The 25,705-nt window shown below is 41.9% G+C and overlaps 2 protein-coding genes across 3 annotated transcripts; both read left to right on the top strand.

Annotated features, from left to right (window-relative positions):
- The first annotated feature begins 313 nt into the window (after positions 1 to 313).
- ccar2 (cell cycle and apoptosis regulator 2) lies at positions 314 to 13,482 on the top strand. Of its 2 annotated transcripts, none has more exons than XM_062528132.1 (20): positions 314 to 430; positions 1,127 to 1,199; positions 1,330 to 1,415; positions 1,527 to 1,641; positions 1,780 to 1,921; positions 2,246 to 2,369; positions 3,034 to 3,177; positions 4,361 to 4,595; positions 5,076 to 5,189; positions 5,500 to 5,663; positions 6,405 to 6,543; positions 6,813 to 6,941; positions 7,725 to 7,886; positions 8,866 to 9,061; positions 9,500 to 9,570; positions 10,002 to 10,148; positions 10,333 to 10,438; positions 11,196 to 11,402; positions 11,973 to 12,142; positions 12,955 to 13,482. In XM_062528132.1, the coding sequence occupies exons 2-20, from the start codon at positions 1,188 to 1,190 to the stop codon at positions 13,000 to 13,002; spliced, it is 2,511 nt and encodes an 836-aa protein (XP_062384116.1). In that variant the 5' UTR covers positions 314 to 430; positions 1,127 to 1,187; the 3' UTR covers positions 13,003 to 13,482. The 2 variants fall into 2 exon arrangements, with proteins under 2 accessions (XP_062384116.1, XP_062384117.1); XM_062528133.1 differs by having other exon boundaries at positions 1,828 to 1,921.
- A 768-nt stretch (positions 13,483 to 14,250) lies between these two features.
- Positions 14,251 to 25,647, top strand: erap1a (endoplasmic reticulum aminopeptidase 1a). The gene is made up of 18 exons (XM_062527200.1): positions 14,251 to 15,064; positions 15,249 to 15,387; positions 15,510 to 15,644; positions 15,854 to 15,974; positions 16,061 to 16,215; positions 16,371 to 16,484; positions 17,659 to 17,790; positions 18,432 to 18,563; positions 18,928 to 19,020; positions 19,952 to 20,109; positions 20,297 to 20,376; positions 20,957 to 21,140; positions 21,633 to 21,789; positions 22,260 to 22,444; positions 22,919 to 23,080; positions 23,387 to 23,527; positions 23,688 to 23,769; positions 24,331 to 25,647. The coding sequence occupies exons 1-18, from the start codon at positions 14,589 to 14,591 to the stop codon at positions 24,481 to 24,483; spliced, it is 2,799 nt and encodes a 932-aa protein (XP_062383184.1). The 5' UTR covers positions 14,251 to 14,588; the 3' UTR covers positions 24,484 to 25,647.
- The last annotated feature ends 58 nt before the right edge of the window (positions 25,648 to 25,705 follow it).

Here is a 25,705-nt window from a genome sequence, read left to right on the forward strand (position 1 = left end):
TCGGCGATGAGGCTGAAAATAGTTCCAAGTAAAGATCTGCCCAGGTAATAGTCTCGTTCGATTTTGCATTATGATTTGTACTCGTTTTGAACACACGGCTCCCAAGATATATTTAGAAAAAAATGTAGACGTCTCGGTCACTTTTTGGAGGACGTGCTCACTGACACCCTTCAACTACAGCAACTGTTCTAAGCTAAAGCTAACATCGCTGCTCCCAAAGCAGGAGAATGCCCGGACGGATTTTAACCGGGTTTTTTTCACTGTTCTAACTCTGGGGGTGACCGAGACTAGCTTAATTTCATTTTTGGGTGGCGTATTCCTTTAACCACTAGTTGGCGTGCGTGTATTAGCACTGATGAATTCGCTCCGAACGCCTTCCGTGTCAATCAAAAAATAAACAAAGGCAAAGGAGGAAGAAATCGCTGGGAAAGTGAGTTGCTGCTGTATCTCTCTCTTGTTTAAAAATGCACTAAATAATTGTGTTGCTGAAACAATAAATTTGAAATGGTAATATAATGCCTTGAATAGTATTCAATATTTGTCAACCTAACTTGCTGGGTCTGGCAGCTAGCTATGTTAGCAGATTTACCCCCATTGAAAGCAGCCCGTGCTGCAAGCCCACAAGGTCTACACATTCATTCTGTTTTTCAAGCAACTTACACAGAACCGGCATTCAATAGAATCATTATGAATCCATTTATATGAATCATTGTCTTGCTAATCAAAGCATATTTTTCACGTTGACCTTCATGCTTCTTATATAACTATTCATTTTATGCTAGCTAGCCCTTAAAATGACCTATTCATGGCTATTATTGCCGGTGAATGTGCAGTCCCTTGTTAGCATACCACGTTTATTGAGGGTTTCAATTGTGCAGTATTTCTGATTTGCATAATCAGAAATTATCATGATCGTTTCTTATCAGTGTAGAAAACACACACTTGGCTGTGAATATTTTAAAGAAAATTATATTGGTTACCCATAAAATGCCACATTGCTAGCTGATGTCAGCTAACCTCATGCGTATGAATGTCAACTATCCTTAAATAGCCTTCAGAGTGTGAGCAGAAAATGGGAGGTGAGAGTGGACTATTTGAATAACGTTACACTATTCTCCTCAACCAGCTTGTCCGGATCTCAAACACATTCAGAAGTCGCACCCTGCAGGTTAAAGTAGCTGCTTACAATGGAAACCCAGGTATGACATGCGTCATTTTTAGTTAATAATTTAGAACTCCAGTGATTTGTATTTGGACATGGTGTAGTCTGTATGATTTATGAATTTTGACCGTTATTTCTATCATCAAGTCCCATGTTTGTTTTGTTAGATGAAGCAGCGAGTCTTTACTGGAGTGGTGACTCAGTTGCAGGATAATTATGGAATGGTTGATCAGGATGTGCACTTCCAGATGAGGTAAGTAACACTGAGCAGTGTGTTGTTGTTCACAACACTGTGGAGCGTGCATTTAGCAACTTGGTGAATTGCTGGGTTATTCTCTGTTGTCTTTCCTTATTTTTTTTGCAGTGACGTTATTGGGAGATATCCCCAGTTGGGAGAGAAAGTGCTTGTGAAGGCTATCAAAGATTCTGCGCAGGCCCTTAGTTGGACAGCTCAGACTGTTCAGACTCTTAACGGTCAGGTATGCGGCATCCTTAAACATTACACGATAACAGTTCACAATTCTCATGATGGTTATTATGCACTGGACACATAAAGGGTTTCCCCTTCAATCCCACATGCTCACTTTCTACGTACCTAAATAATGGTCTCCTCACAGCCATTCAAGTCACCTCCTCCTCTACTGCCTTCAATGTCATCAAATCAGAAACCTGGCATCCTGGGTAGGCAGCCACAACCACTCCTCAAATCCCCCAAGATTCCGCCACTCATCCCCAACATGCAGTCCAACCCTGGCAAAGGTGAGTGCCTTGGTGCGACATACAGAGCCCTAATTAAAATGCTGGACACAGTCGGTCTATGAGCAAGGTACTCATGCATGAGCTAAGGCATCATGTGATGTGAGACAGCTTTTAGCTGCCCCACAAATGTTTGTGCAAATTCATTTTGCATATAACTATTAAGCAAGCGATAGTTAGACTTCAGACTTTGCACGTTGCCCGGCATTTAAATTAGGGCCCAATATGTTTTTACCATTCATCTCTGCAGTATGATACAGTTGGCTGCTTATTAAAGCGGCGCAATCAGACGCTATGGGTTAATTGCTCCTTGCCTCTCTCTCACAGGCTTACTGCAGATGCCCCACCACCTGCCGCCGCAATGGGGGGCTCCGTACGAAGGCTGGGGAGGTGGAGGCAGCTCCAGAAAGAGGCACAGTGAGGGGGGAGGTGGACGAAGGGGAGGCCGCTGGTGAGTCTCGGGGGCAGGGTGCATGTGCTGGTGAGGGCTGGGTGTTAAGGTGTGTGGTTGCAAACTTTCCTTTGCTTTGAACTTTATTAGGCGTACAAGGTTATTAACACATACCAGGAGTTCTTGAAATCACAGGTGAAAAGCCTTTGGGCTAGTCATATCACCAACATGTGCACTTTCAGCACTAGCATTCTCATCATGTATTCATTAGTAATAACCTTTTCTTACGGTTTTTCTTGATTGGTGAAACGCATTTTGTGAAATTATGCCTCCATTTCCCAAGACTTCAAACACAAATCTATAACTACATGCACAACTCCTGAAACCTCAACCAAACTCTCCACATAAAAACATTCAATACTTTTGGTAATATGGTTTTGAATCTGTAAGCCTAGTGTAATACCTTATTTATTAGGTAAGAAACTGTAATCACATAAAAATGACAACCGCTCTCTATTATTCATTTGTAAATCATTAATGACACATTAATAATGCATATTATTTGTAATGTGCCTTTAAAACACCCAAGGTGTCACATGTATTCAATATTTGGGTGACAGCCTTATTCCTTGAGGTTTTTCCAATGGCAGCATCTGCTGAATAGAGGCATTGATATCGTGGTAGGTGTTGTGATGAGGCGTTGTGCTTGACTCTGGCTCCCCAGGGAGGACGGAGGGCCGTGGGGAGGGGACGGCATCCACCAGAAGCGGAGAAGGTGGAAGGGGATGTCTGACGACGAGGCGCCCAGAAAGAGCACCAGCGCACCTCAGCAGAGCTACCCGCTTTTCTCCTTCTTTCCACGGGACAGGTGAGGCATGCATAGGCCAGTGTCTTCTGCTGGGCTGAGGTATTCATGGATTTCATCAGGTTCCTTTCCACAGGTGTAAATAATCAAGCACCTAGATTATGAATGCAGACTGCCTGGTGCTTGATTATTACACCTGTGGAAAGGGACTTGATGAAATCCATGAATAGCACCAGTCAACCATGGTGTTTCTTTATTTTGACCATATCCTACATTGTAGAACAATGCTGAAGACATCACAACTATATCACAACACAGAAGTATCAAAACAAAAGCAAACCATGTTTTATATTTCAGATTACTCCTAGTAGCCAGCCACCATTAACTTTCATGACCACTTTGCACTTTTGACATTATCAGTCACCTGGAATGCTTCTTAAATTAGTGTGAGAGAAAATAGAGCAAGCAATAAGTGCTCAACATCTATGGGAATCCCTTCAGGGATGTCTTTGAAAACCACTGAAGGTGTCTACCTGAAGCTGATTCAGAAAGAATGCCAAAGTATGCAAAGCTGTCATCAGAGCAGGAGATTGTCTTGAAGTGTAAAAAGTAAAAACATTTAGCTAGTTTACTCTTCTCTCTGCTTACTACATCATTTTATTTGTGTTATTTAATAGCTAACAATTATAGTTCTAATTGTGTTATTTACCTTCACTTGTCCTGCAACGTTAAAAAAATGCTCAAAATAAAGATTGATGTGAAACTGAAACTTACTTATAAACTGAGAGAGTGGTAAATCTCGTATCACTGTCTGAACCTCAGATGTAACAATGGAATGGGTTGAATTTGTAGCCGCAATCTTAGCCTCTGGCAGCTGTCATTATGCCTCATAAGTAATTAAATCCGATAGTGACAAATCACTTTTCATTAGGTAGAAGGTGTGAATAAGCTGGCTGGGTATCCTGAAGGAGGGAGGGGAACAAATACCCACTGCTCTCTCTCTCTCTCACACACACACGCACACGCACACATACACACACACACACACAGAGTTGATAAAGATAACCTTTGGGATTTGTTTTCATTAAAAGCTACTTCCTACCATTCCTTTGATTAAACGTTTTGGTCATTAACCTCCCAGGAAGAATGCAAATACTATATGTAAAAATGCATATACACATACTGTATACATGCATACATAGTGTGTATGACGCTTTGGTCATGTCTTTTTCTATGTGCTATTTAGCTCAACCTGTGAGAGTCTGGAGGTGCGGCGGCGGTATCCCCACCTCCCGCTGCCCCCGTCTCTCCTCCACCTGCAGCTGAGCTGGACGGAGAGCTTCCCGCCCGAGCGGCCGTTCCCCCTCTGTGGCCCCTGCCTGTTCCGCGCAGGGCCCGCTCAGACGCCAGAGCAGCCAGAGGCCTCCGAGACCGAGGCGCCCGAGGCACCCGAGGCGCCCTACTCTGAGTTCGCCGTGAAGGTGAGGAACAGGTTTAAGGAACATTAAAGGAACATTGAGAAGTACCTGAAAAAGCGCACATTTTTTTTCCCGAACTTCTTAAAGAATTCAACCCCTAAAAAGCTGCACCTGCAAAAAACACTATCGAGGTGTGCAGGTCCTTTCTTGACTTTGAGGAACAGGTTTTAGTCTGTGAAGATTAGATATGGTCTTTCTGCGGTCATTGCCAAATTACTTTTTTTTCCTCATGAATTTCTATTCATAGTGCAAGTTTATGAAAGCTCAATCATTTATTCAACACATTTCTAAGTTGTACATCTTCTTAGAAATCTTTTGCTTGCCCTCATTGTGTCCACAACGGTGATTGAGGATTGAGTCGAATATTTTACAAAGCGCAGGTTCTGTGCTGACAAAAACTGCAGAATACTTGTTGTGTTTTTGATGGCAGCATTTACCCTACATTTTCTAAATGCTGTACTTGACCTCTCTCTTGCTCTGCAGGTGATGTTGCTGTCTATGCCGAGTATGGAGGAGCTGTACACAGAGTGCTGCCTCTTAGGGCAGGAGGACCAGGGATCAAAAGGAAGCGCCGTGCACCCCAGCACCCTTATCAAGGTTTGGACTCTACGAGCTTGCATTAAATGCATTAAAACACTTCCCTAAAGTCTCACTTGGGAAAGATAATTAACATTTTAGACCATGGCTAAGGAACTGACCATTTCACTGCATTCATTATATTAGTAATCATATGCATGTGACAAATAAACATCCTTGTATCCTTGTATTATGGCTCCATCATCCCACATTATAATTATCAGAAATGGTGTCTATTTTGTTTGGAAAAAGAAAGAATGAGGGTGACATTTTCTTGTTGATTTGTTGAGGAGGGCTAATGTTTTCATCCCTTTTTGTCTTCCTCTGTTAGTTCCTATTGCTGGAGTCCAAAGGGAATATGCAGCTGGTGGGCGGCCACTACTCGGCGGAGGAAGACGGGCCGAGCCCAGCCAAAGACCCGGCTAGTCTGATCCGCACAGCTGTGCGCTGCACCCTCCAGCAGACAGGCCTTGACCTGGGGCCCTGCACTCAGTGGTCAGTGTCCGCCTTGAAATATTCTGGTTTCATATTGAACTGAGACATGCTTTTATTTGTTATTGTACTGGATACGGAAGTGAGGTGAAATGAAGTGAAGTTTGCACAATGAATAGGTGAACTATACCACTTTCGTGCTGTAAAATAATAGACATGCATACCCGGGGACGAACAGTGTTTATGATACATGTTCTTTTTTGAAGAAAATGCCCTCATATTTTGTATCAAAACACTTCTTAGGTGTGTTTATGTGGTAAAACCATGTAAAATGTATGTAAAAATACTCCTAAATGTTTTTGGTAAAACCAATACTTTTGGTGATGTGATCATAAAAGTGCAAAACAATGAATGTAACCTCTGACTGGTACTGACAGTCATTTCCCCTGACTTGACATGATTAGAATTAAGTTTCAGGAAGATTTTATTGAAAACTTTACCAGAAAACCACCAGAGTTCTCTTGAATGTTGTGGTTACTGTATTTTAAGTTCATTTTGATACGCTTAAAATTAAAAAGGACATTTGACATTTTATTGTAAAATGCATTTTAATGTATTTTTGCCCATCCCTGTGCATACATATTTATTAATTATCAATTGGAGGCAGGGTCAGCATATCTCCATTTAGCAAATACGTCTTTCTTAGAACAGGGTTCACTTGCTTAGATTTGTTTTTTTAAGTCATTCATTCGTTCATTCGTCAATCCATCATTTAGTCATTAATTGCTACTGCTTGAATTCCAGGCATAGAATGGCAGAGATGAGATATCTGTCAGAGGAGAGAGTGGAGACTGTAGTCTTCCTGTTACCAGACGTGTGGAACCTGCCTCACACAGTCCCCGAGGAAGAGACGCCAAAAGAGGAGGAGCAAGAAGAACAAGAGGTCTGGTCTTCATTGTACTACTTGAACAATCCTAGCAAGCCAGCAGGCTTGGTTAGCATTAGTTGTTGTTTTGCATTGAACCTGCAAAATGAAAGGCCAAGAAAGGCGTTTATTGTGAATGACTTCGCCATTTATTTTGTCCTGGTTTCCTTTGGTACTACTGTAGTATGTGTCAAGATGCTGCCATCTTCTTAAAATTTGGTTCAAAATTTGCCAAACGCTTTTCTGGACATATGTGTTTGATCAATTGTGTTTCTGCCTTCTGGTAGGACTCCATCCCCACCCTCCCCGTTCCTCCTGCGCTGCTGGTGAACCCTTGTCCTGGGTCCAGCCTGCCGGTCCTCTCCCTCGCCTCCCTACTGGAGCCCGGCAATGCAAAGACGCAAGAGGCATTTGAGGTATGTCTTGGCAAGCACTAATACATGGGAAATACTACTTGATCAAGGCCCCTCTCTGCTGAATCTAAACATTTTTGTATGTTATTTAGGTGTATAGTATAGTTGTATAGTTGTGGTATTGATGTTTTGCTAAACATAATAATACTGTTTACTCTACTGTATACACTCTCTTTTCTTTCTTTTTGGTTTTGAATTACAACCATTACAATTAATGTCTGTGGGTATGGAATTTTGCAGATGCAAAGCAGATGCCAAAGCAAATATCTACCCCTGTAAGTGTGTTAATGGCCCAATCCCAATGTCCGGACTCACGAACTCACGGACTTTGGTGCGCGTTCTCGCGAAATTCATAAGGGTTTAGGGCTGTCCCAATGTGGAATTACAACGGGCGTGAGGGTTTGAGTACACACTTACCGAGCCCTTTCCGTGAGTCTGCATCGGTGCAGACTTAACCTAAGGGAATTACCCACAGTTCAAAGTGTTGTGACGTTTACCGCGGAGATCATAGAAAAAACCGGAAATTAAGGTAAACAACAGCACGCACGACACACGTGCATGGTGCAAATGTTAGCAACGTCTTTGTTAGTAAACATCGCCAAGGTACATGTGATCTCGTGAAGTGCTGTCCCAATCCCAAAATACATATCTGAGCCCATGAAGCCTCACACACTCACTCACTTAGCACCTGAGATCAATTAAGTCTGTGAGTCTTTAGTTCTTAGTCTTTAGGGCTGACATTGGGATTGGGCCATAATATGGTCTGTTGTGTTTGTCATGTCTCAGGTTGGCCTGATGGCGGAGCTGTTCTGTGAGATGCTGCAGAGGGACTTTGGCCTGCAGCTGTACCGCTGCCTCAGCTGTGTGCCCCTGAGCCCCGCGGCCAGAGCAGAACAGACGGAGGACGGAGCCCAGGACACGTCAGAGGCTGCGGCCAGCAGCACGAAGGTCAGTCAGGCCGGCCACATAGAAGAGTTTTTATGGCCCCAGTCGTGGCGCGAGTGGCTGGGGCACCGCACGCCGGTGACCCGGGTTCGATTCCCGCCCCGTGGTCCTTTCCGGATTCCATCCCAACTCTCTCTCCCACTCATTTCCTGTCTGTCTCTCTACTGTCCTATCCGATTAAAGGTGTAAAAAGCCTTTAAAGTTTTAATTTTGAGGGAATCCTTGCAAGGTAATTATTACCCATCAACCTAATGGGGAAAGAAGCTGTTTATTTCCCAAGCCCGGTAATGGCTGATCTGCAGAAAACAGCCAGTTTTAGATCTAGACTCAGGACCAAACTGTTCTCAGATGATTTCTGGTAACTGATCAAATGCTTGTGTTAAGGCCACCAAACAAGAGGGAGGCAAGAGGTTGGGCTTCAGCTTTTATTAGCCAAATTTAAGACAAAGAGGGTGAGGTGGGCCCAATGTAGTCATCAGTAATGCATGGGTGTTGTTTTGTTTGGAATGTGGCTGAGGGCTGTGTTGCATGACCAAAACCCAAAGTAAGAATGGCCTCTCAAAGAGGAGAGGAAGCAGCCCTTCCACAGGTGCAGCTCACTAACTCCTCAAGCACCACTTCCAGACAAACCTGAAGACAGGTAGACGACCAGACAGAAAACAAGCAGAAGGCCTAGCATGCTGTAACCACTAATCCTCATTCGCTTCACTGGTTATGTCAAAACAGAAGCAGAGCTGCTGACTGTGTTCCAGTAATCAGTTGTTATGCACTCTTTATTTGTCTTACTTTTTAAACTATTGCCTTTTTATGCTTTTATTTACTGTTATTCTTTGCATTTGTTTATGTCAAGGTGTGAATGAAATTTGCTATATAAATGAACTTGTCTTGCCTTGTATAGAGACTTTGAGATGTGTTGCCATGTAATTCTCTCTTGATTATATAGAAATGTGCAGTATAACTAAAAGCTCATCTGTTGTTGCAGGAGCCCAAGAAGAACGAGAAAGGAAAGAGAAGGGGTGCCAGCAAGGAGGGAAAGAAGAGAAGAGGCTCTTTGGACAAAGAGGAGGACGCAGAGAAGGAAAAGAAAGAGGAGGAGGAGGAAGAGGAGGAGAAGGCCCAGCCTGAGGCCGTAGAGAAGACGGAGGACCTGGCAGAGGACAAAAAGAACAGCGAGAGTGGTGAGTGTGTAGACATACAGTATCTCTACAGTATCAGGTTACCAGCCACTTCCTGTAGTCCTTTGATTCCAGACATGGAAACCACTCAACGCTGAGTATATATAGGCTAGTTATTAATGGCATCTTTAATCCTTGAGTGAGAGTCAGACTGATTGTTCTACTGGGCAGGATCAATGCAGGTTGCCAACATGGCTTTATTTCTCTGTTCTTAAATGAGACACTAAGATGTCATACCATCACACTTTGTTCAACAGTAAAAGTAAAGAACTGCTATTTCAATGTGTCAATATGTTTGCGCAAATTCCACAATTCTTTTGCCGTCCCTGAGGTTTATTGATGAGGCTCTATAGATATTAAGTCAACATATAAGAAGAAAAAAAAGACACATAGTTCACATATTTTAAACTTTTTTATGATTCTGTACACTTTCTCTTTCAGAGGTAGCAGAGGTGCTGGGAGAGGAAGAGAAGACTGCGGAGGTTGCTGACAACCATACCACTAAGGAAAATGTAATCATGACCTTCTTTGATATTACACTGAACATGAGTTTGTCATGATCATTTCATTTTTTTCACATGTCTCTTTTCTTGTATGTCTGACTCTGTTGATGTATTTGTATGATGACACTTTACTTGGGTAGTCTGCCCACAGAGAAGTCGTCAAGATTTTAGTTCAGTATGTAAATTTGTTGTTGAACAATTACTGCACATCACCTTAACCAAATCCAAACCTTAACCATAAACTGTAGATAACAGTGTCAACAGATAGTTAATAATCTGAGCATCTGTATAGCATGTGGCTATTTCTGTCACACCTCTCTTGCTGTGGCACTCACAGTGTGTGCGTGTGCGTGTGCGTGTGCGTGTGCGTGTGTGTGTGTGTGTGTGTGTGTGTGTGTGTGTGTGTGTGTGTGTGTGTGTGTGTGTGCGTGTGCGTGCAGGATCGTCCCCTCGGCTGGAGTGCAGCCCTCCCCCGCAGTGTGCTGCTCTCCTGGGTGTTCTTCGACCGGAAACTGGAGGGCAGTCTGAGAGAACAGGATCTCCAGAACATTCTGCTGTCTCTGGGCTTGTACCTCACTCCTGCTCAGGTGTGTGTGTGTGTATACTGTATACGTGTTGTGTCTTATACATTTGATCACGTTCAGTGTGTGTTCAAGAGATACCATTTTCATGATACCCCCCTACTCTGAAGCTTCCATTTTGTCAGGTTTGGTTGTGCAAGAGAGGTGAGAATCCGGGATGATGTGGTGCCAACTTGTCTGTGTGTTGTAGGCAATGGAGTTGGTTAAGAAGGCCACAGTCAGTGACCTGTGTCAGTACCGCAAGCTGTGTGCCCAATGGGATGACTCAGACCTGCCGTGTGACGTCAGTTTACAAGGTGAGGGGAAGGGCACTCACTCACACAATAGTCTAGAGAAAACACACACTCCATTATGTTGCACACAAAACAGTCACTAACAATGGTTAAGCAAGCAAGGGATTACAGTTGTACAGTAGATTAGCAATAGCTACAAACTCTACAAACACATTTGTTTCAGGCTTGTACTGGAACTATATTAAATTGCATCTGCCAAAAAAACCAGTACAGTATGTTTATGATGATAAAGATGTGTGTGGTGTGAATATTTATCTGTCTATCCCACGACCATTCACCATCAAGACCAATATGAAATTCAACAAAATGTGTTGCCTGTAAATACATACCTCAAAAGAGATAAATCCATTATAATACACACATTTTGTAATCTTCTATCTGTCCAGCGTCAGTACTAGTAAAGCTGCTTGAATAATACAGTATAGAAAAGCAGTGAGACTTTCCATGCTATAGAAAAATGAGTGATACTACATGTAATCTAAGGGAATATTAATTCTTAACAATATGGCATAGCATTTGTTTATGGACTGAAAAACAAAGCTGTGCTCCAACGTCCATTACAGTCATTTCCTGTGTATAAGCCGCAGGACAGTGTTTTATTCAAGTTAAAAGAAACGAAACCATATAAATCCCATGTCACGTTAATACACTGTCCCCATGTATTAACCTCATAGCTGAAGAAATGTTGCAAAATAAAAAATGTATAAGCCGCGACTTATAGTTGGGGAAATTACGGTAATATATCTTATGTGTTCTCCAGGGAACCAGGCCCTGCTCCCTGGCCAGGTCAGTACGGTTAAAGAGCGAGCGTCCAGCCGCCGCTCGGGGGCCAAGGGCAGCAGCACAGACATGGTCAACTACAAGGGCTCCACGGTGAACCTGCCCAGCCTGATGCAGGCGCTGGAGAAAGGCACCGCAGTGCAACGAGCCCTGGAGCAGCGAGTCAGCACCCTGCAGACCAAACTAGGTAACTACAACAACAACAACAACAATAACAACACATTGCATTTATATAGTGCTTTACAAGGCACCCAAACACCCCTCTTTATCTTGGGGTCTGGTCTTCTCTACTGTTGTGCTTTTGGACTCTACAGTTTTACATACTGTACAGGTGTGTCTATGTACTGTGTGTTTATGCACAGGCATGTTTGACCAACAAAATACAGTATATCTGTGCCTACATATGGATGCATAACTGTAGGTTGGTAAGTGGTGCATTTTCATATTTAATAAAGATGCTTGGTCATCTTTGCCCTCAAAGTTATGACAATATGCCTGCTCCAACCTATATGTTACACATATGGGGCCCGAATTTGAAAGATGGACAAAGTCAATCAGGCAAACATTAATGGTTCAGCTCAATGTTCAAACATGGCACATGCCAGCTCTCAGTCTCATGTGCGAGAGCTTTACCTATTGACAGACTTTGCACGGCTTACAAATTACGGCCCATGTTCTGTAACTTTCCAGCTTATGTGTTTCGGTGGCGTGAGGTTAGCTCATGTGTTTGTGTGTGCTGTGCTGTTTTGCGCTGCAGTGGAGGTGCAGCTGGGGAAGGAGGCGCAGGAGGAGCAGCAGGGAAGCGAGGAGCTGAGGAGCCGTCTGGAGCAGGCCGAGAAGCTCAACAAGCTCTACGAGAGGAACCTGAAGGAGAACGCTGGCCACATGCTCGCCGTCATCGAGAAGATGCAGAAGATGGTGGACCAGGTGAGGTCCAGGGGCCGGGCTCCTTAAGGCCGGCGCCCACCAGACACATACGCGGTGCGCCGCGCCGCAACAAGAAAAAAATTAGAACTCCATTGTTTTTAACGGAGCAAAGCCCACTAGAAACGCGCAGCAGCCGCACAGGGATAGAAAACTGTTCTAAAATCCTGCGTGTCAAGACCGCGCCACTGAATGTCATGTCCGGTTGGCGCCGGTCTTTAAAGGAACACACCGACTTCTTGGGACTTAAGCTTATTTACTGTATTCCCCACAGTTAGATAAGTCGATACTAGGACTGTCAAAATAACTGATTTATTTCAATTCATTAATTTGATAAAAAAAATAATAATAATGCAGATTAATCGATTCCATATGACCTTTGACCCGGAGCCATTCTAGTCAGTAACCCCCGGGCTTTAGACTGTAAAATGAAGGAGTGAATAGAGAAAGTGCTGCCTAGATAATTGACTGGAACATTTACTTTTGGAAAACGCTCCAATAGCTTACACCTCCCAATAGTGACAAAAGACTTCCAACATTTTCCTATTTACATGCTGTGACAATGTAGCAATGACAAATGAGACACGGCCATTTTGTATACATATTTGGAGCTATGTTTTCATTCAGTTACTGTATATCACTGCTCACCCAGACAATTAGAAGATATTATCTTGGTATACTAGTTAAGCCATAACTCTAGATGGTTTAGTTTGTAATTTACAGAGTAAATAGAGGGTGGTTATTTTATTATTATTCATATTATTATTCATATTCATATTCTTATTATATTTATCTGTATTGTTTCTCTAATGCAGACAACAAGCCTCACTGACTCCAAGAAGACCAAAGATGAAAAGGCGTGACCACTGCAACTGGACTAGACTGGACTGGGGTGGGGTGGTTTGGGGGTGGGTGGTATGGTGTGTGGAGAAGAAACACTCTCATGGGTGAGCTGCACTAAGTTGTCAGTATGATGAGGACTATCCTGGTTGAACCTATTGGATTTTTAGTGTGTTCAAGCATTTGTGTGTGTGTGTGTGTGTGTGTGTGTGTGTGTGTGTGTGTGTGTGAGTGAGTGAGAGTGTTATGTACAACGTACGTATGTCAAACCTCATGACAAATTTTACGCCATTTTTCCCTATCACGGACCCTGTGTGGGTGACAAATGTTTGTTTAATTATGTTGAATATTGTTCAAGGCCTATTTTTTAGCTGTATATAATAATTTTGTTTTTATAACGAGTCGTAATAACTTAAAGTAAATTCCCCTCATGTGTCAGTGTGCAAAAGATAATCCTCAGTGAATTTCGTAGATGACTATTTGGAATTATTAAAAATCTTTGTCAAAAATGTTGGACCCCTGACCTTTATTTAGTGTAAATACTGGTGAAAAGGTGTGATATATCTATCAACATATATACAACATACATACATACTGTATGTATTGATAAGAGACTGCGCTGTATTGTTGTTGGTGGCTTGTGCCACTTGACTACGGTACTGTACACTGTCCCGCACCACTTATCTACTGTCCTGTGTACTGTTCCGCGCCACTCATCTACTGCCCTGTGTACTGTACCTAATCCTAAACCTAAGCCATGGGACAGTGGTCAATAACTGCCACAAGACCGTGTGACTGACACAGGACAGTGCACAAGACAGTAGGCCGGTGGCGCGGGACAGTGCACAAGACAGTGACTGAGTGGCACTAGCAAGACAGTATGAGAGGATCTGGACAGTACACAGGACAGTAGGCCAGTGGCTCGAGACAATGCACAGACAGTTGATGAGAAGCGCAGGACATTACAGTACAGTGCAGTTATTGCTCCCACTGCTACTGCTCAGTTGAGTTGAAAAGTGTTCAGTCCCAAGTCCCTCCCTTGTTACAAGTACGCCATCAGAGTGCGACCATGACATCTGGTGGCTAGTTTATGTACAGCAACCAATTGGAAAGGCTACAAAGTATCAACGTATCCAATCAACAAACAATCCATTCTGATGGCACTGGTTTGTCTTCGTTTCTTTTCTTTACATTTCAACCGGAGAACTGACAAATGCAGGTCGCGAATGATGACCTCACTGTGCTACCCATAAATCTACCATTGCTTTTTCTTTCACTTTCTGTTTCTCGTGAGTCGTGCAACATAAGGACTATCCGACACGATGAGTAAATTGTGTAACATTTCTCCCTTGAAGACCTAACCTCATGGGATATTCTGTGGTGTTCGCTAGAATATGCCAATCTGTAGCCAAAAATACTTTACTTTTGCTTTATCAACGCATGAACTCCTGCTTCCTATTGTATGCTACCGGTGTCTTGCTGGTAGGCTGTTCAATACTTTAGGTAGGCTATCCGAAGAAACATTGTTGCACTATTCTGTGAAAACCTACGCGTAATTTAGTTAACCAAGCACAAACCGAGAGACTTGTACAATCTATTTCTTCTCAACATGTTAGGCCTACGTCTCTGTTTGATACTGTGCTGTGCACTCACACCAGCTGTATGTTGTCAAGTCCGCTCAGCTGAAGAAGAACTACTGGCCAGTAAATCGCCTTTTCCATGGAGCAAAATGCGGTTACCAGAAACTGTTAACCCGCTACATTACGACCTCTTTATTCATCCAAATCTTACGTTTCTTAACTTTACGGGAATTGTTCAGATACAAATAGACGTGCAAGAGGAAACTCGCGCGATTATTCTTCACAGCAAAGACCTCCACATCATTAGATCAACTCTCCTGTCATCAGGTCACCATCGAAATCTTAATGTTTTAGATTACCCAGCTTTCGAGCAAATTGCTGTTATATCAGGTGACATCATTAGTAGGGGAGTGCATGTGCTCAGTATAGAATTCTCAGCTGACCTCTCTGAGAGTTTTCATGGATTTTATAAAGGATCATACAAGACTAAGGATGGAGAGACAAGGTAAGTAGCCTATTACTCATGATACATATCCCAGAAACAAATTGAAACTTACCAAGCTCACCAAGAATATTATCCACTTGTATCTGCATCCTATGGCCAAGTTTTTTTTTTTAAATGTAGGCTACTTGAGGTTTCAGTGGAAGAATTTGCTTTTGTAAATGTAACAAAATGAGCACTGTTTCAGGGTTATGGCATCAACACAGTTTGAGCCCACTCATGCCCGCCAAGCCTTCCCATGCTTTGATGAGCCTGCCTTCAAAGCAAACTTCACCATACGTGTACGCAGAGAAGCCAGGCACATTGCTGTGTCCAACATGCCCAAGGTAGGCCCACATTATCCAATATCATGCAACTAACAGTGCTGTTTACGTTATTGAATGACTTGCTGTATATTAAGTGGTTTCATTCTTTCACATTTGGGTCACTCAGCATTGTGTTTTTTCAGCTGAAGACTGTGGAGCTGCCAGGAGGTCTCTTGGATGATTACTTTGACACCAGCGTTAAAATGAGCACTTACCTGGTGGCCTACATCGTGTGTGATTTCCTCTCCATTCGGAAGACCACTGAGCATGGAGTTGAGGTTTGCAAACTGTCTCTTTTTAGATCCTCTAATTATCAGAGATAGGTGTCAAAGTGAATTCGAAGTCATGAACATAAATGTACATGTACTTAAATGTATACCAATATGCATTTATGTACTTGACCTTGGTCATGTTCAACTGCATGTTTGAGTTTAAGTGTGGTCCTCATTACTGAATGCTTCTAGAGTTCTATTTTTCTTATTTTCAGATCTCAGTGTATGCTGTTCCTGACAAAATCGACCAGGCGGAGTATGCTTTAGATACTGCAGTGAAGCTCCTTGACTTTTATGATGATTATTTCAGTATCCCTTATCCTCTTCCCAAACAAGGTATGAGTGAAAGTCATCATTGCTGATTACATCACACTGACTTGAACGTTCAAAATCGTACTGACCACTGATAGTTATGATTGCAGATCTAGCAGCAATCCCAGACTTCCAGTCCGGTGCCATGGAAAACTGGGGTCTGACAACGTACAGGGAGTCAGGGCTCCTTTTTGATCCAGAGAAATCATCACCTTCAGATAAACTGGGAATAACAAAAGTCATTGCCCACGAATTGGCCCATCAGGTAAGAACTGCCATATTGTTATAGAATGTAAAATATTATTGTATTGTAATTGTATAAAAAGATACACTTTTACTTTGTGTTTTTAAACGCACAATGATTTTGAAGTTACTGGTTGTATTGTTAATTCTGTCATAAATTCTGTTACTTCCGTTTAGTGGTTTGGCAACCTGGTGACTATGCAGTGGTGGAATGACCTGTGGCTGAACGAGGGCTTTGCCAAGTTTATGGAGTTTATGTCCGTTGACATAACCCACCCAGAGCTGCAAGTGGTATGATTTAACTGTAGTATTGCCTTTTCATCTGTTCATCCTGTCACAACTTATTTTCCAATAATTACCGGCAGACAATACATTATCCCTTCCCCTAAATTAGTATTACAGTTGTATTGGATTTTTCATTCTTTTCATGCAGATTGTTTAAATTGAGAAAAGTAGTCTCTCTGCAGTTTTTTGTCATTGTGTGCACCTAAATGGACCAGAGAAATGAAAGGAAACAGTTGCCTAAGGGGATCAGAAAGAAAATTATAGACCAAGAATGTTCTGGTGACTACAGTTGTATATTATTAACAAGTTTAAGCTGCATGGGACTGTAGCCAACCTCATTGGATGTGGCTGTAAGGGGAACATTTTCTCCAGTCTAAACAAAGGATAGTGCAGATTGGAAGAGCCAAAGAAAACCAAGGTGAACTTCAAGGTACATCAGTGTCTGATTACACCATTGGTCACTTTTTGGACAATAGTAAGGCTCCTTGGAGGACTGTTGAAAGAAAACATTAAAAAGCCAGACTGAAATTGGCTAAAATGCATATTGTCAGGTCACAGGTCGCATCAGCTCTATGTTCACAAATGAAAATATGAATGCATCCAAGAAAAGAATACTATAACTACCACATGAGAATATTATTATTATTATTATTATTATTATTATCATTAGATTGGACAGTACATTGCTAGAGTTGTGGGTCTAGTGACTGAGCATGCAGTCTGCAGAAGGCACTCTTCAAATGTGAAAGCAGAGCAGTTTGTTCAGGAAGAGTGGGCAAAACCACGTGTTGACAGATGCAGAAGTATTATTCAGAGCTACAGAAATTGTTTGTTGGAAGTAATAGTCTCTAAATGTCACGCAACGCTTGTGGCAGTATCAGGTGAAGGGCACCATCATTTTTGGCAATGCCATTTTCATTTGTTTTATTATTCAATAATATTCTGTTGAATGAAGAGTCTAAATTGAAGTCTAATTTGCATTAAACATGGAATAAACAATCATGAATGATTATAACTTATGTCAGTTTGTCAGCAAGTCTTTTTAAGGGCACAGAACAATAACTGCTGGAAGTTACCAGAATTCATTGTCCATTGTTTGACCAAACTTCTGTGTCTGACATTTTCTATCACAAGTTGTCCAATTCAGAGATTTTTTACACATTTATTTTGTTCTGATCAGAATGACAACTTTCTGGGGAAGTGCTTCCAGGCCATGGAGGTGGACGCCCTGAGCTCGTCTCACCCCATCTCCACCCCTGTGGAGAACCCAGCCGAGATCAGAGAGATGTTTGATGACGTCTCCTACAGAAAGGTATGAACAAACAAACACGCCACTCCCAAAAAAGCCATAATAAGAGCAAGTTCAACAAATAATCCCTGTGGTTTTCTTGTCCATCTTATTTTAACAACAACAAGAACATTTATACAGCGCTTTATCAAGGCACTCAAAGTGCTTTACAGTTAAGTGAGAACCTCACACCTGGACTTCTGTTACAAAAACATTATAGCAGATTTTTCTTCCAGCGTGGTAGTTCTCTACTGTCTCTTCCTGAGGCCACATTGAATGACATCAGCCTTTGGAAATTGTATTTAAAATCTGGAAGGGTGTTTTCCCCACAAACATTGATGTTTGGTTCCGCTTTAGCGTTCCACTTTGTTCAGGATTTTAATTTATTGTGTACTAGTCACAAACTTCTCTAGTTTTTTCCCCCCTTTTCCATTTTAGTTTCTGTAGACTAGTATTACTCTACATTATGCTGATACAAGTAATTGATTATGGAATTGTTTTCAAATATGGTTGAAAATATGGTTAGGCTCACAGTCTATATCCTTAAAATAGGCTGCATGATAGCTAATATCATTTATTTTTTAACTTTAAATGAAACATAAAAACATGTTATGTAAACACACATTTTCCCTGTTGATGATTCTTTCCTACTTCCTTCTGTTCAGGGTGCGTGTGTTCTGCACATGCTCAGGGACTTCCTGACTCCCGAGGGGTTTAAGATTGGCATCATCCGATACCTGAGGCGACACAGTTATCAGAACACAGTCAATGCCCACCTCTGGGAAAGCCTCTCCAGTGTAAGGGGAAATGCATAGTAGCCTATACATTGTAAATGCATATAACATGGCAACACCTCTTTACTGACTCTGTTATGTAACATCCTGATTTTCACAACCATTACATTTATTCAAATCAAGAGGAGAGGGTCCTCTTCACTGTACATTTACATTTAATTATACTGTACACATTGTTCTTTATAGTATATTAAAGTAAAAGTAATGTAAATTAATTTACTGATCGTATTATGTATAGTGTTTTGGCAGTGATGTTGCACTTTGATATTTTGGTTTTAGGAAGGATGTTTTTATGTGTGCAATGCATGTATTTGTTACCCCATTTCATTGGCATCTGACATCTTTGTTTTGATTGTTATTATTTCAGGTCTGTCATTCTGATGATGCAGATCAGGGAAGAATGAAATTGGATGGATTTTGTGGTGGAGGCAAGAAGAGTGGAGCTGAAACTGAGCGCTCTGTAAGTTGGCTTCACAATCAAAAGTGTTTAGATAGATGATCACAGTCACTGGTCGTGTCCAGAATGTGAGAACAGAAACGATTCATGGAGAACAAGCTGGACTTGACAGTACCTACCTTTACCAGTAAAAGCTTTTTCGATACTCAATATCGTGCTACTCACAAAATCTTTTTAAATACAAACAATTTTTTTTTCGATACATAAGCATTACTCACAAAAAAACATTTCAGTACATACACTGTATTCACAAAACTTTTGGTACTACTTTATTTTATGGGATTCTTGTTCCAGTATATCTACATAATGAAGTACAGTGTAACAACCTATGTAACAATATGTAATACCACGCACTTTTGTTGTATAATGTATTTCGTGTACCTACAGATTATATGCAAAAGTGAAGTCGTAGAATTCCCACATCACCACTTTGGCTGGACTTTTTAGAAATAATTGTTTTCAGTGATTCTCATGATTTCAATTCTCGTGTAAACGAAAGATCACATAGAAATATATGCGTTTTTCCTACGTGTAAACGGGATCTTGTGTACCTTCAGCGTACCTTTAGCGTACAAAGCCTGCTCAAACAATTTCATTGGTCTGAACAGCTCTGGTTCGGGTATAGTTGCTCCTCAATGGAACAATTCCAGGCCGAACTTCACAATCTGAAATGTTGTGGGTGGGGCTAGGTTTGGCTGGCTTCCAAGCCAAGTTCAGTACTACAGTAGACTGAGAACTGTCATTCTGTATTGAGTCACTGTTGTAAGAGTGGAGAGTTGCTTCACTAGTTTTTGACAAAGTAACAAGATGGAACTTTTATCAAAATGAGCCAGGGCTAGGGTGTAGTGGGACTGGATCACAAATGTTCAAGAGGAGCCGTGGATCAACTGCTAATCACACACAAATGAATCAGAACAACTTAATCTTTTAACAGAAATGGTTCATGCAAGATGAGCTGGATGTGAAAGCCATCATGGACACATGGACCCTGCAGGAGGGATTTCCCATGATTACTGTGGAGGTCAAAGGTCGAGAAGTCAGACTGAGTCAGCAGAGGTATCTGAAAGGGGGAGATCCTGATAAGATGTCAAGGTAATGTTTGTGAATATTGAAACAAGCTGTGGTTATTTTATAGTTGTGGTCATATCTCTTGAATATAAATATACCCATGTAGTTTATGGGGTCCTGAAGTTCTTTTATGTTGTTATTGAGAAGTGTGTGTAATTACAAGAATATTATAAAATGCAACCCCCTATACTGTTCTATCCTCTGTTTCTAGTTTCCTTTGGCAAGTTCCGCTTACTTACATCACCAGTCACTCAAGCACTGTACAAAGATTCCTGCTGAAGACCAGAAAAGGTACAGTGTCTTTGGCTGTCTCAAACCACATACTTCTGTCAGTACACTGCTAGTGTGCACTGAACACTTATTTGTGCTGTGCCCACTTTTCGATGGTTAGTTGTCCCAATATCTGCGTTATACAGTATACTTAAACTTAAAAGTATGTGTGAGCATATAACCAGCGTGGAGAGGTTGAGCTTTATTCCCAAATCCCAAATATATTAAACTTTCATCTTCTTGCCCGCAGACATGTTCTTTGTCATTATAGGCTTAATCTAAACCTGCATTTTATCCATTTCAAGCTTCATCAGTTTCTGATGATAAAACCAAATGCCACAATTTGAGCTTTAGACTAAAATGGTAATTTACTTTGGGACAAGCTTATGTGAACTTACTGGATTCATTCCTTTGAAAATGTCATAACAGCCAGAACCAACGCTAAAATTAGATTAAATTATTATTAGAGAGAACATCCAATTTTCTGTTGGATCTTTCCTCAAATATCATTCTCTATTTAAAGTTCCCCTCAAAGTTCAAGTTCAAAGTTTTCGCAGAATCCACCATGAAGGGATTTTGTGGCCTGACATTCTTCCCACAGATGTGTTATACCTGCCGGAGGAGGTGGAGTGGATCAAGTTCAACGTGGACATGAGAGGATATTACATCGTCCACTACGAGGCAGGGGGATGGGACGCTCTGATCAGGCTTCTGCAGCGTAACCACACGGCCCTCAGCAGCAACGACAGAGCCAGCCTCATCAACAACATCTTCCAGCTGGTCAGGTGAGAGCAAGAGCATTCTACCATACCACCTTTACTGATCTAACTGTAGGAGGACCCACCTTTTGTCACGGTCGTTAACTTTATAGAATTCAAACTAAGACAATTGACCACTTGGCATGTAACACCCTTGGGACACTACACAGGTGCGTATGTACTGTTGTCCTATGGGAATGGCAGGAACAACATAGACTCTAAGAATCTCCTATCTAAACAAAAATACCACTCAGTATTCATACATCAGACAGTCAGTTTTTATATGGCTGCATGTACAACCTCTTCACTGGCACACTACCACTACCAATGACATTAGAAAAGCCCTTACTGCAGAGTGTTCCTGACATTGTTTGTTTATTCCTCCATGTTGCTTTTCTCTTTTTATTTATCCAAAAGTTTACTGTATTTATGATTATTTCTTTGCTGTGCCGTACTGCTCGTTTGCACGAAAAGGCTCTAAGTGAAATAAATAACATTGGGATTGATTGATTGATGTAGCATAGGTAAGGTGCCCCTGGACAAAGCTCTGGAGCTGACCCTGTACCTGAGCCAGGAGCAGGAGGTCATGCCGGTGACGCAAGGCTTCAGTGAGCTGGTCCCGCTCTACAAGCTCATGGAGAAACGGGACATGGAGCAGCTGGAGAACGCCATGAAGGTCTCCGCATGTTTGAGCCTGCCAATGTTACTACATGTGCTGCTGGCTACATTTACATTACCATTTGCATGCGCCACTTTAACTTATTTCATGTAACCTAAATAAGGTTGAAAAGCCAGAACCTTGTGTATTTAGAGTTTTAGAGTAAGTGTAACCGGTGGATTTAGCTCTCTGCGTTGTCACCATGTCAGTTACCCTAACACATAGTATGTTGATCTGGTTTTAAGCCTTAAAAGGCCTCTCTTTCTAGGCCAGCACTTACAGTACATATAGTCATAAAGCATTCTGTGGAGTCATGCAAAACAGAAAGTGGATTGATTACCTTTGCGATGTGGTGCTTGTGCGATGGTCTGGTCAACCCACGTCTAATGGTCTGTCAGTACCCTGTGTATTGTAGTAACGCTCACTCAAGTCATAAATGTGTTCTATAAATCTTAAGTAAAATATGTAAATGTGTGTGTGGGTGACAGGGTTACATACTGAACCTGTTCCGAGGACTAATTGACAAACAAGAGTGGAGTGACAAAGGGGCCGTGTCCCAGAGGATTCTACGGAACTACCTACTCCTTTTCGGCTGTGTCCGACGTCACCCGCCGATAGTGACCACGGCACAGCAGCTTTTCCAGCAGTGGACCAAGTCCAATGGCACCATGAGGTGGGAGCTCCGTTCACCTACCGCAACCACCACAACTCGCATGGAGTTTTCTAATAAGCCCTACCGTAATTTCCCGACTATTAGCCGCAGCTTATATATTGATTTTGCTAAATTTCTTCAGCTATGAGGTTAATACATGGGGGCAGTAAATATGGTGTTAATATGGCTTTGTTTCTTTTAACTTGCATAAAAGACTGTCTGCGGCTTATACACAATGCAGCTTATATGCGGGGAATTACTGTAAATAATTTTGTTTAGTCATGTCTATATTATTAATGGCATGTGGGGTAGTGTTCATTTCAGTTTGCATGCCATTGCTTCAGGATTTAACTGATGTTTTTTTTTGGGGGGGGGGTTCATTTCATTTGAAAAAGAAAAAGAATAAAAGTCAAGCTCAAGTCAGCTCTGCCCAGCTTTCAATAGCCTTGTGTGGCTGCAGACTGGAAAATAATAGCTATTTTTTGTCTCCGACAGGTTGCCTAGCGATGTGACTTTGGTTGTGTTCATGGAGGGGGCTCGCGGTGAGAGTGGCTGGGACTTCCTCCTGCAGAAGTACCTCCTCTCCATGTCACCCTCAGAGAGAAGCACCATCAAAGCTGCCCTCTCCTACACCCCTCTGGTCGACAAGCTCCAGTGGTGGGTCTCGCACCACAAAATGCAAAATGCAAACGCAAATGTACATGCAAGCTTGCCCTACTCTATTATGCATCACTACAGAAGCTTGGAAGAAAGATTCCATACGTTTTCATTTCACCTCCATTTTGAGACCATGGGTTGATATTAAAGTGACGGTTAAAATTCTGCACACTGCCGAATAACACCATTTGACTTCTCACTGAATGTGTCTGTATGTGCTTATATATTGACATGATTAGCATGTGGTAACACGGAGGCCCTAGTGTTTTATCCCGTGGGAGAGGCTCATCTGTGTGATGTATTCAGGTTGCTGGAGAAGAGTCTGGAGGGAGAAGTCCTGAAAACACAAGACCTGACCTCCCTGCTCGTAACCATCAGTAGAAACCCCAAAGGATTCAAACTCGCCTGGAACTTCACAAGGGCTCACTGGTACAAGCTGGTTAGCAAGTGAGTATACTGGTATTCATATTTCTGGTTTTATGGTGACATTGGTTTTAATTTAAAATGTATAGTTGAGGAGAGCTAAACGCTTATTACACTTTTTTCTACTAATAAGCATGCAAACAGTTTGACGCGTCTTCATGGTGTTTCGATCTGTCTCGTTCAGGTTTGATTTGGGTTCTTCATCCATTTCACGCTTGGTGGTCGGTGTGACAGATCAGTACTCTACACAGGAGATGCTGGAGGAGGTATGTGTCCTTAGTGTTAGCAAGAAAATGCCAGCTTGACAATGTTTGTAGCACTGTTTGACATCATCTGGTTCAGAGAGGCATACTGTACTGTACATCTGTTTGTATAGTTACAGTGGCAATTGAATTTGGTCGGCCGCTTTTGTCCTCCTCGTATTCCGTGCACCAGTACATTTTGAATTTGATAGGAAAGTGGTGGAGGTCAAATACTGGCCAGCATTCATAATAATTTGCCTTTGAGATGTAGATCTACATAGTTGCTATGGATACAGTTTCCTCTTGACACACAGTGCTCGTAGTCTCTACGTTTATGGGTTTGGTGTGACAATGTTGACTCAAGTCAATTATATGGATGTATTTAGAATTAAACTACCGGTAACACTCATTTATTTATGGGTCTTGGGGGAAATTTTACTCTGCACATAGACTTATCAGGTAAATCCACTAAATCCAATCCCAAACCTTAACCATAAATTGTATTTTACATTTTGTCAACATTTAACAAGGTGTGGGAACCATCTTCTCTCCTCTCTGTTACACTTTTGTCTTACCTATGCACAGGTGCGCAAATTCTTTAGGTCACTACCTACTGAGGCAGGCTCCGAGCTGCGTTCGATCCAACGGGCCCTGGAGACCATCGAAGAGAACATTCGCTGGACGGATCGGAACCTTCCTTTGCTAAAAACGTGGCTGGATAGCAGGCGAGGCATTTAAGCATGTCTGGTTAGGCTGTTTAAAAACATTATAGAAGACAGATAATCAGCCAGAAAACTCTTTGTCAATGTGCCTCACAAAGAGATCAATAAATCAATCAGGTTATCAGCCAGCAGTTCATTAACACAAATAGAGCCCATCATCCCCAGCTATACCTGGGGGATCTGACATAGTTGGATTCAGCACTGGACACAACAGAGTGGGGCATCTCCACTGTTACTGTGAGGCTACTGTGTGGGATGCAACCCACACAAGGTATATTTACCTCCGCCAAGGAGGTTATGTTTTCATTGGGGTTTGTTTGTTTGTATGTTTGTCTGTCTGTTTGCTAGCAAGATAACTCAAAGAGTAATGGATGGATTTTGAATCGAAATTTTTGGGGAAGGTTTGAAATGACCTGTTTTGCCGTCTGGATTCAGGAGGCGTTTATTAATTTTCACTTGGCGGTGTAATGACACGGTATGTGGTGGCGATCTGAATAGTTTAGGTTCAAATTTATGACAACCAAGGAGGAAGTAGCCTAACAAAGTAATCTAGGCTGCTTGCATCTTGATCGTTGTGTCTAGAGGCAAGGAGTCTAGAGGCACAGATAACGTGTTTTAAATAAAGTTTTTTGGTGTGGAGTGTGCAAACGGGTGACCTATGCAGCAAGAGACAGCGAGAGTCGGTGAAAAAAGATTCAAACACTGCGCTCTCTGAGTGCTTTTCTAGTCTTATTAAGGTACTCTTCATATACCTTGAAGAATGAATGGTGTAGGGGAGAGGGGGACACCTTTTTTGGTAGGAGGGGGGGCCTCTGACAGATATTGTGATTGTGATTTGATTTGCAGTATGTTTTTTTCCAGACTTCAGTTAAGTTTTCCAAATTTCTCTTTAATAAATTGCATCCTTTGAGAAGCTAATTGTGATTTCGGTTAAAAATCGATGAGTTTTGCAGCCCTAGCTTAAAGCCATTTTAAACCTAGTTTTGACATTGTGAATAAATGGGGGGGTTTTTTACATGCTTAATGGACACGTAGTGTGCGGGACTTCTTCTATAAGTATCACTGGCAACTATTACCTTGTCCGACATACCTGTCCTAACAAAGAGTTGTGCTTTTGAACTAAAAACAAAGTTTTTAGTAAGTTTGTAAAACAAAAAAACAGTAAAAAAGTTGTGGAATTTGTGTAAATTGTTTTAAATTAAGTTGTAACTTTACATGTAAATACTGTGTACAATTGA

This window comes from Sardina pilchardus, chromosome 23 (assembly GCF_963854185.1).
Source record: "Sardina pilchardus chromosome 23, fSarPil1.1, whole genome shotgun sequence".
NCBI classification, from domain to species: Eukaryota; Metazoa; Chordata; class Actinopteri; order Clupeiformes; family Clupeidae; genus Sardina; species Sardina pilchardus.